Source organism: Protobothrops mucrosquamatus, unplaced genomic scaffold (genome assembly GCF_001527695.2).
Source record: "Protobothrops mucrosquamatus isolate PMUCROS unplaced genomic scaffold, P.Mucros_1.0 scaffold470, whole genome shotgun sequence".
In the NCBI taxonomy this organism is placed as follows: domain Eukaryota; kingdom Metazoa; phylum Chordata; class Lepidosauria; order Squamata; family Viperidae; genus Protobothrops; species Protobothrops mucrosquamatus.
Window position 1 is genome coordinate 347,415 of NW_015386791.1, and position 11,977 is coordinate 359,391.

An 11,977-nucleotide genomic window follows, 5' to 3' on the forward strand; every position below is an offset into this window, starting at 1 on the left:
GGCTTTACATAAATATTGAACAAGAGGGGGGAGAGGACCGACCCCTGAGGCACCCCACAAGTGAGGGGCCTAGGAGTCGACCTCTGTCCCCCTGCCAATACAGACTGCGTACGGTCGGTGAGGAAGCAGGAGAACCACCGCATAACGGTGCCCCCCACTCCTAACCCACCGAGACGCCGCAGCATGATACCGTGGTCTACAGTATCAAAAGCCGCTGAGAGGTCCAAAAGAACAAGGACAGAGGAATAGCCTCTGTCCCGGGCCCTCCAGAGATCATTGACCAACGCGACCAATGCCGTTTCCGTGCTGTTGGATTGCTGTCAGAACACAATTCTTGTGATGGTATGTGGGAATGATCAAGGGGCAGGAGGAAAAACTGCAGACCACAATCATACAAGTTAACTGAGTCCATAGACACATGACAAATACCTCAGAAGGGACCTTCCCTAATTTATTGGACTATGAAGATGACATGGGAGGAAGATGTACTTTCAGACTTGTAAGATCAATCTGAACATCAATTTCGGTCTTGAAGGTAGTCAAGAAGCACACCCAGAAGTGTTAACTCTAACTTTATTGTAAAATTACATTAACGGAATCTTGTAAGTCTGAAAGTATATCTCTCCCTCCCTCACCTTTGCATACAAAGAACTAAGAAGGTTCCTTTCTGAAGACTTACCATGTGCATATTCCTTCTGTGGGCTCAGTTGCCTCTTATTTGACTATTATCTTATCTACTGCTCTTCCTTCTGTTTGCCAAAGTCATTCCCACATACTATTACACTCCTATAGCCAGGACTTTCCTTCAGGAGCCTTTGTGCTTACAGCAACGGCTCCTTCAACAGCTCCAACCTACTACTTGATGCTGCACAAGGTGACTCAGCAATGGCTGAGGGTTACTTTCCTAGTCTCATTTTACCCCTCTTCTAGGGGCAGCTTTTCCTGGGTCCTGGTACTGAGCCTACCTGCCCTTACCAGGCAGCCCAGATGGGCTGGCTTCCTGTAACAAATCATCATCTTTCTGGAAGGAATAAAAGAAGCACAAAGCTCAGGCTGCCTCATCATTTGGGTCTTCTTACATAAGGTGGCCACATATAAAACAACAAGAGCTACAGTACAACACATTTTAATGATAATTTAAATCAACTAAAGGTCGTCCTCAACTTACAACAATTCATTTAGTGATAATTTAAAGTTACAACAGCACTGAAAAAGTGACTTATCAGCATTTTTCACACTTATNCATTGTAGCATCCCTATGGTCATATAATTTACATTTGGATGGTTGACAACTGACTCACATTTATGACAGTTGCACTGTCCTGGAATCATGTGATCCCCTTTTGTGATCTTTTGATGAGCAAAAATAATGGGAAATCCAGATTCACTTAACAACCATGTTACTAATTTAAGAACTGCAATGATTCGCTTAACAAATGTGGCGAGAAAAGTCATAAAATGGGGCAAAACTCAACAAATTTCTCGCTTAGCATCATACATTTTGGGCTCAATTGTGGTCATAGGTTGAGGACTACCTTTACAGTGATATACTGTAGTTAATTCTAATAACCAGAAAAACAGCAGGTGGCATGTCTGAGCATGATTGATTTAACATGACAGGATCCTAATATTGCTCAATTCACTCAGTACTGATGCATCCAAGGAAGGGATCAAAAGAGGGAAACCACCTTCAGCAAAGTGAATTCACGACTATTTTGTAAAATTTATTTGTCAATCAAAAAAGTTCTCCACTGGGTAAGGCCTCAAAGAAATAGTAAACAATTATCTTTCCAACTCTGCTCCCCCCCCAAAAAAAAATACCCGAATCAATAAAACAAATTTAGCTGTCTGGAAAAATCATATCTTCCTTCCACTTAATGATTAAGATAGATCTCACATAACTGAGACTGAAAAAAATAAATCAACCATGTTCATTAGCCCCATATAAAAACAAGTTAAGTTGCAACTCAAAATGTTATTAATTATTATGTTCTAAATACATTGCTCCAAATAAATTAATACAAACAAATCAGCCCTCTGCAACTTAGCAACCTCCAGACATTCTGGGCTTGCAAAACTGTTGCTTAAAGTCTGTTCATACCAGGGAGTTGGATATTCCTGTTATATGATTAAGACGACTGTGTTTCCCCAAAAGTAAGACCTACCCTGAAAATAAGCCCTAGCTTGATTTTTGGGGTGGGTCTAATATAAGCTCTACCCCACAAAATAAGCCCTAGTTTTGGGGTGAGGCACACACCTAAAATTCAAGGTAGGGAGGGGGTGGGGGGAGGAGCTGCCCCATGTGCTCCACACCCTCCCATGAATCGACACCTGCCTCACCTCGTCAGCCCACTTCTGCAGCACCCCCAGGCCTGCATTTCACCATCAGAGGCCTTTAGACCTCTGCAGCCGAGAACTGAGCTACAGATTCAATCTGTAGCTCAGTTCTCGACTGCAGAGGTCTTTCCCGAAGGCTTCTGATGGCAAAATGCAGGCTGGGGGGTGCCGTGCGCGTCAATCTGGAGCTTCATTCTCAGCTGCAGAGGCATTTTCTTCGGTCGCAGAAGTGGGCTGGCTGGACAGGGCTGTTGGTGCCGCTGCTGCAAGGTGAGGCCATGGAAAATACATCCCCTCCCCCCAAAATAAGACCTGGTGCCTCTTTTGGAAGCAAAAAAAAATAAGACCGGGTCTCATTTTCAGGGAAACACGGGGTAGTACTACCAGAGCAGAGCAGTTCTCTGTGGCCAATTAGCAGATTTTAAAATTAACATATTCTGGTACAGAGGGGATTTGCCACCAGCTTCTCTTCAGCAGAGAACCCAAAAGTTAAGTGTGAGTTCACACATATTCTAAATCATACATAAACATATTAAGTCCCCACAGAATTCTATGACACACTATCTCTTTAGAAGATTGCGGACTACAAAATTTAATTTTAGAGAATAGCATTGTAACAAGTAATCCCTCCCAATGATAACAGTTTTCAAGACTTTCTAACTTTATGGTTCAGAAGTCATTCTTAGTAGAATTAAGGAATCATATTACTGAGGCATTTAGATCATTACTTTCCATCTTTTGCTAAGGAATTCAAATTAAAGCATCTCAGACAGATGGTGTCTAACCTCTATATGAAGATATTCAGTGAAGGGGAACTCATTACTTCTCTGGTTTATTGCTTCCACTCTCAAACTGCTCTTACTGGAATTCTTCTTCTAACCTTCAATTGGAATCTGCCTTTGTATTATTTAAATCCATCTGTGAGGAGAGTCTAGGTCCTTATCTTCTATGTGGCACTTTCATTTTATTTGAAAGATACTATCCTAATCTTTTTCACTTTTCTTTTCTTATGTCTAAACGTGTCCAGCTACTTTTAATTGCTTTTCACAAAACTTAGTTTCTAGTCCCTGATCATATATATCAGTGGTGGTGAACCTATGGCACGCTTGCCAGAGGCGGCACTCGGAGCCCTCTCTATGGGCACACGTGCCGTTGCCCCAGCCTTGTCTCCCCCCGCAACCCCCTCCTCACCAGCAGCCCCCCTGGAGGAGAGTTGCCCCCAAGCGTGACCCATGCAGAGCAGCAAAGCCAAGGACATGGCAGCCAGGCAGCATAGACAAGACTCTGCCCTCATGCCCCATTGCGCACAGTTGATGCTGCGGGGCGAGCAGAGGGCGTGGACACCATGGTGCTGCTGGGCTGCCTGGGTGATCTGCGGTGGGCCCTGGAGACGGTGAGTGACCCTGCAGGCAGGCAGGGTGGGGGCAGGGTAGGGGGTGGAGCAGGGGTGGGCCAGTTTTGGAGCACTCGGTCTCTAAAAGGTTCGTCATCACTGATATATATAATCCATTTTTGAAACTGTCAATTTCTCTGAATCTTTCTTAAAATGTGGTGCTCATAACTATACAAATAACTCAAGTAGAGTTTGTCCAGTGCAGAATAGACTGGAAGAATTACTTCTCATGGTTGAAAATTATAATCTGTTGATGAAGCCTAACATTGCATTTGTCTTTTTTTAAGGCACAGCATACTGCTGGCTCATATCACATTGGCAATGAACCACTACAAGACTTTTCTCACAAGTATCATTACTAAGTCAGGTATCCTTCATCCTTTAGATTTCTGATTCCTAAGAAAGAAATTATGCATCTGTCTTTTAAATGTCATTTCTCCTATTTATTTATTTATTTATTTATTTATTTATTGATTGATTGATTGATTGATTGATTGATTAATTAATTAATTAATTAATTAATTAATTAAAAAAAGACAAAGCCATTTTGGAGGGTTGTCCTGTTTCTGGTTACAGACTCCCAAACATGCAGAAAGGTTTGTAAACTTTACTAGTAGGTTTTCCAGCAAATAACAAGCAGCAAGGAAAGGTGCATGCAAACACAAACTAATACGCACAAGATATCAAGTTCCCAAAAATCCAGCAAGCTTGCCTAGAGGAAAAGTTCAAATCCAAAACAGAAGGCACAAGAGAAGTCATAGTCACAAGATTTCAAGACAAGAAGCAAGGCATGTGGAGTCTTGGTTAGCAAACAGTAGCTGCCCACAGAGATCTTGGGCTTGCTGCTCTTCTTAAATAGAAGGACCTCTGATGTTGCTCATTTAGAACAGCAAGGTTCTTTTCTTGTGAAAAATCTCACACTGCACCTCTGCTCACTTCTCTGGATGACGAGTTCTTGCACTGGGAGGGGGTGGCAGCTTCGCCCCTTCATCTAGTTTAACAAAGAGAAGGACGAGGGGGGACATGATAGCAGTGTTCCAATATCTCAGGGGCTGCCACAAAGAAGAGGGAGTCAAGCTATTTTCCAAAGCGCCTGAAGGCAGGACAAGGAGCAACGGGTGGAAGCTAACCAAAGAGAGAAGGAACCTAGAACTAAGGAGAAACTTCCTGACAGTTAGAACAATTAACCAGTGGAACAACCTGCCTCCAGAAGCGGTGAATGCACCAACACTGGAAGTTTTTAAGAAGAAACTGGACAGCCATTTGTCCAAAATGGTATAGGGTTTCCTGCCTGAGCAGGGGGTTGGACTAGATGACCTCCAAGGTCCCTTCCAACTTTACTACTACTACTACTACTACTACTACTACTACTACTACTACTATTATTATTATTATTATTATTATTATTATTATTATTATTATTATTATTATTATTATTATTATTATTATCCTCCAAACCCCATGGCAGCAATGGCTCCTGGTTACTGGGTAGGGCAGCCCCCTCTGCTTGCAATTGCTCAGGCAAGTGGTTCATCCAGCAATTCCAGCTGCTCGGTGTTGATTTCCTATTCAGTGTCTGAACTGCCCATGTGAGGTGAATTGCTTGACTTCAAACTCAATCCAAGAGTAATTGAGAACAGAAGGATTTTATTTTATAAAATTCCCCCAAGTTCATGGTTTAACTTCTGCAGGTTATATGAGACTGAGATCTGCAAGCCAAACTAGCATTCACAAATGTGTGAGCACACAGGAAAAAAAATAACACAGAGACATAGGAGGTGAGCAAATATAATTTGCCCCAAATTGAACAAGCAGCACTGACCAGAAATAAATAATTTCTCACATGACTAAAGCAACAATCCTGCCAGTTTTGCCTTAGTAGTTCCAATTCTCCTAGATTCTTTGGACCAGATGCATGAAATTTGTATTGTTAAGGTACTTTTTTTTAGCAAAACCCCTCAGCCAGAACTCACTGTGAGGGAAAAAACAAACTAATTTTCTTACCCTGAATTTCTACCTCCACATATACATACAAACATACCAACCTCTCACTGGAGAACAGCAACAATGTTCTGAAAATATACAAAAGTTCCAATTTTTCAGCTAACTGGCAGGCCACTCAAATTTTTTAAAAATCCCCTTAATCCAACCTAGTTGCTTCAGAAACTTTCCACATTTTACTTTCATGCAATTGAAAATGAGATGCTAATCATTAATATCTGCAGTCTTTTCTACTTCTGCCATGAACCCGGTGAATATTATGCTTCCAAGAGGATAAGAATTTGAATTAATACATGCTTAATTGTAATACTAGCTTCAGCTATGGATATTAGTTTTTCACTCCTTTTTATATTCATAAGGAAATTAACATGAAATCAGGTTTGTGCTGCAAAAAAAAAAAAATGAAACAGAAAACAGATAGGCAAAAATTAAATCTATCCTTTTTACCCCAAAGGAAACACAACAATTGCGTAAGGTACTATTATTGTTAACAACAAACAAACAAGTTCTTACATCCATATAAAAATAATGTTTAAAGCATTTTTTTTTCAATTTGATAAGTTCTGCCTGTATTGGGCTACAGATCTACCTGGCAGCTGCATTCCCAACATCTGGAGAGCACTAGCTGGGGGGGGGATACTGATCCAAATTTCTCTAGGTCACATCATTGGATCAAGTCAGCAATAGAAGACATGAAGATGTAACATTTAACTGACTTGAATAAAATTCTATGGCAAAGACATACTCTGCTTGCCAAGGACATTTCTATACATCAAAATGAGACACAAACAGATTCAAACCAAGTCAATATATACAAATGCTCTGGGGTTCACACACAAACTAAATCATAGTTTGCTTAAATGAATAAATCATAATCGACTAGATTTACACCATACAACAAGTTATATCCATGAATTAAATTTCAATACATTGTGTGAGGCTATTGAATTATACTTTATTCATAAACCATGATCTGCAATGCCAGTCGGTGTAAGTTTCAATTATCTCTGCAAAAGTCATCAGCATACCACCTGCACAGGAAAACAGAATGAAGTCAAGTTCTGCAGTGATTATGAGGGAGAAACGATGAACAGCATTAAAGTTTATGGGAATTACTTTGGCAGATAAAAGAAAGAGCTGCAACACAGGTAACCTTTGTGCAAAAGCCCACAGAAGGAAAAGAAGTATAGGAAGCATCTCAGAAATTTTCCTGGAAATTTTTTTGGAAAGTAAAAGTTGAGGAGATCAATTATTTCAGTCTTATTGTGACTTTACAATAAAGGCAGTATTAGTATTCATGGTTTATGCTTCTTATCTGGAGTACCAGGTCTGACAGTTCTGATAGTGCTCTTGTCTTTAATTCTTCTGACTTCTCTAAATCAGCTTCCTTTCAAACCAGAACTATAATAATGGAGGGCACAAGTGAATGAGAGCATATTGCATCTATTCTCCATTGACAACACTACCACCTCTATTCCTAGTAAGGTAGCAGAGAGAATGAAGCTTCTCTCTTGTTACTTCAAGTTGTAGCACTTCAGGGTTGTGCTTTTTTCAGTATTTCTGAATGAATCCACAGCTTTTGGCCAGGACTTTGATTTCTAGTTTTACTATACAGCTAACAGAATACCACTGAAAATAAACTGCAACAGAAACAGGTATTTCTAGCATCAAAGTAACTTCCAGCCCAGAACTTCATTTAGAGCACGGGTGTCAAACTGCCGGCCCGCGGGCCGGATGCGTCACCCCAAAACCCCAATACGTCGCGCGACGTCACATGACGTTGCGAGTTTGACATGCCTGATTTAGAGTCAACGTTAAGGCCTTCAGGAAGTTGAACTGTAGAGTCCTAAGAACATAAGCAATGCCCTGCTGGATTAAACCCTTTTCTCATCTAGGCTGTGTTTTCACAGCAACAGCCTGCACAAGGAAGCCACCTAGGTTTTCAGTGGATGGCCTTTAGAGACAGTCACAATGCCATCAAGACTAATAGCCATTGAGTCCAATGGCCTCCATGAACTGGTCCAAGCCAGCACCATATCTCATGGTCAATTTAACTGATATAGGAATATAAAAATCAAATTGAAACAATAATTGTAAAAAATAATTTGCATTTCAATCCAAGGCCCAAAGACAATGTTTCACCTTTTTAACTACTGCTGATCTGTATTAGTAATCCCCCCCAAGACATACATAGCATCATTCAGAGAATTTTAACTATTTGAATGAAACCACAGTTCTTTTCATTAGATATCATCCCAGATTATATGAATAAATTACACCATGACATACTAAGATATATGCTCAGAGCTGAGAGGACAGATTTTATACAGCGTTGTAAAAAAGACAAAATATTGACAATAGTGAAATTAATATATTATAAATGTTTAAATTTAAGCAAGAATGATTTCCACATATACTATATATATCATGGCAAATATAAATATTTAGAGTATGGTTTCTAAAGTTTATGCTTATAAACAGTGTAAATCAGTTGGAATACATAGAAGTAGGAAGTCAGAAACCAAATATTTATTTATACTATTTTAGTAGGGATTTTTTCCTCTACTTAATTTTTTTTCTTTTCATTCTTCTTTTCTTAAGCATTAAAAATGATAGTACGGTGGAGATTTTGGCATTAAGCTTAAAGATTTATATTCTTTTTCATAGCATAAAATAATTCAATGTACTTAGCTATAGTCAATATTGTATTAATGTTATACTAAGCATAAATTGCATAACTTTAGTAAATATCACATTCTTTGAAATTATATCTTTGTTTTAAATAAAGGAATTCTTAACAATAGTGTCCTAAAACCAGAGAATGCTAATTGTATATGATTTCTGACTAGATGATAAACTGAAACATTTGTAAATGATATTGTTCATTCCAAATCATATGCTGCCCTCTAGTGAGTTACTCAGTAGATTAAGTTCAAGCAATAAATTCATTTTTGCATGGGCTTGCAAGTCCTTGATTCTTGCCAGAAATAGTTTAAAATTTGACCTTATTTCATAAATAGTCAGCAGGATTCATTAATGTATCTTGCTTTATGGTACAGGAATTTACTCAGGTACTTCTTATAGGACACCACAATTATACAAGCTGCTCATTTTAGGACTATTTTAAAAAACGTACAAGATTGTTATGTGGTATCATGTAGTGGAATCAAGAGAGGAATCAGGCTGGAGTCATTATGTTCCCACAACCAATTCAAGTCCAGCTCCTTCAAGTCAATTCTGTTGACTCTTATCTAGCGCCAATTTAATGTTGATGGTTAGTTAATTAGAATCTTGTATGTAGACATGAGCAATAAATCTTAACTTAACATATGGTTCTGATTCTTCACACCTGACATATAGTACATATAGTATGTTATGTAGTATAGTTTTAAAGGATAAGTGCAATAAATGGGCTTTGAGATGCATATGCATATAAATGTAACTCCACTTTTTACTTATATTCATTTAATTACAATAAAGTGTTGACCCATTAGCTTAATAGGATTATTGTTTGTTTTCCTACTCAGTTGGTTAAGGGATGTGCATGATTTTTTAAAACAGTATGGGGGGAAAAATCTCCCCTCCCCACCACTGCTGTCAAGATCAATCTATCATTATATTGCAATTAATGGTATAAAAAGAAATCAGGAATATTTCTATCTTGAGTAGGCTGCCCTGAAGTATGACTCAAACCATAGATTTTCACAGATTACTTAGACAGGTTAATTGCATATTTTATTGACTTAAAAATGTATGTCCAGCAAGTTTCTAAAAAGATGTTATATTATTAAATGACTATTTAAAATCCAGAGGTGAAATAATGGATGTATTCTAAAATAGCAAACTGAACAGTAATAATATAGAACTATAAGCAGCACACAAAATGAATAGAATGACATATTTGTAAATCTATTTTATCTTGAAAAAAGTATTCTTAAATGCACTTTGATCCCATTTTGTTTTGTTTTATTTTACTCAAGAATGACAATAAAAATTTGCTGTAGTATAAAATCATAGAAATTAATACATTCTATCCTGGACCCTAAGTGAGAAGGACATATCAAGCCAATTCATTTTGGAACTGACAAGATAGACTTCATCAAATACACCCACGACTAAAACAGAAGACAACACTGGGACCTGAATAAATAGCTTAAAGTTTTCCACAGAATGCATACATTTTGTTGGTTGCCATTACAATTTGCACAAAATGCAGCCAATGAGTAAGCAAGCAATCCACTTTCAAAACTAAATTTAGCTTTTATATGGCTTAATAAGAGATAAATAAGAATAAATAGGAGCCGTTGATTCAGGAGGCACTGCGGTGTAATTTCAGATGTACTTAAATGGAAGTAAGTAAATAGAGATAACAAAAAACCTGAAGCAATAACATACATCTTACCATGAAAAACACTATTGTCCACCAAAAAATGTCTGCAGTACTGAAGACAACTTCTTTTGTCCACGTTCCAGTAACTCATTGTCAAAAACTTTCTTCTTAATATCAAAGGCAGTTACTCTGCAAAAGAAGGAAAAAGCATTGGCAATGCACAGAGAATCATTAAGAAAAACAATCTAGTGAAATTCATTCAAATAAAGAAATCACATTTGGGGGCCAATATCAGTACAAAATAAAAGTATAATTTCATTCTAAATGTTTCTACCCTTTCTCTTTCAGGCCCAGCCATTCTAGTATAATCACTGAAACAATTTGTATATTATTACATTTCCCCAGGGAAAGCAGAGAGAGGAAAGCTTCTGAATGGATGAAATGTAAGACACTGATTTCTAATAATGTAGATGAATAACTTCATTTTATATAGAATCCCTGAAATGTTGTAAGTTAGCTTGGAGGTTACCTATTCTAACCTACTGCTAAATATAGGATCTGCAATGCACTGCAAAATGCAGCAATAGCATTGCTGATGGGTCACTTCTGAAATTAAGTTTGTGCTTAAATATTTAAGAAAAAAATAACCTAGCACTTGCTAAAGAACCATATTCCCCCCCTCCACCAAGAAATCTGAATTGCTTCCATCCTTTTAACTTTGTGAAAATTGTTAAAGATCTGGTTGTTTTCCCAGGCCTTGGTTTGGCTTCTGATTCTGTCTTCTAGGCAACTGCATTTTCCCCTTTGATATACAGTATGTTGTTTTCTTTTTAATTGTTAAATTGTAAGTCATACACAGTCACTATGGATTCAATCAGCCTCAAAATTTAAATAAGTAAGTAAGTAAGTAAGTAAGTAAGTAAGTAAGTAAGAGGAATTTAAGTGAACTTTTTTTCTGGTACCCGTAATCTCTTAAGTACCTTATGAAATTCTCGCAGAACTTTCAAAATTTACAAACACTTATCATATACAGAATTTGCCTAAAAGAAGCTCTCCAGCCAATATGCTTAAAGTTGATGTTGATGTTGACAGGCTGCTTTAGATAATACATTAATATTTAAACTCCATGTTTAGGTCTTGATGACTAATAGGTTTGCACAAAACCATTAAGAGGTGATGAAAGACCTTCAAACACTCTGAATACAGCCATGATTCTTCGTTTTTCGGCTGTCACAGCAATGGGAGGGGGAAGACTGCACTCTTATAGCTTAGTCAAAACAATAACTTCCTTGTGGGATCCAAGGTCAAGCAGCTAAAGAGTTTGGCGGGCTGGAACTACCGTTAGGAAGCCCGCCAAAGGTGTTAATTGGAGATTGTGAAGACAGCATACATGGCACCACACATGCATCCTTAGCTTTGCCGTTGGATCAGAACAGCAGCTCGTCACAGCTCAATTTTTCTCTTCTACCTAGAAAGCAATTATCCTTAGGAAGGGAGCACTGACCCAATATTTAATTAAATTGGACACTGAAATGAATTCTATACACAGTTTAAATTTTTAATGCCACACATACTTCATCTTGATGGCCTGAGAGAAACTGTTCTTCCCTAGAAGCTCTCAGATATATTTAGACTATGTTAATTGCAAAGGCCATGTTAATCAATTGCAAAGTGATTACGCATTATCAATGTAATCTGTATGTATATTATTCAGCTTTTTTTCTGTCAACAAGATTAACTGCCAAGAGTGCTTATTTACACACTTGTCATTTCTCAAAATAATCCTTTGCTTACATCCCCAAATTAATTTTATTTCTTTTTTTATACATTGTGTTTTACTTGCCATGGGGAAAAATTATACCAGGTTGAAAACCTGCAATATGCTGATTATATAATTTCTAAATCTGAGATTGACC

General features: G+C 37.9%; 1 protein-coding gene across 1 annotated transcript in view; it reads right to left on the bottom strand.

Annotated features, from left to right (window-relative positions):
* PLCH1 (phospholipase C eta 1) overlaps positions 1-10,212 on the bottom strand; it is a 101,204-nt gene extending 90,992 nt beyond the window's left edge. The window contains exon 1 of the mRNA XM_015816625.2: positions 10,134-10,212. Coding sequence (XP_015672111.2) covers positions 10,134-10,212 — 79 coding nt within the window. The remainder of the gene's footprint in view (positions 1-10,133) is intronic.
* Positions 10,213-11,977: the final 1,765 nt, after the last annotated feature.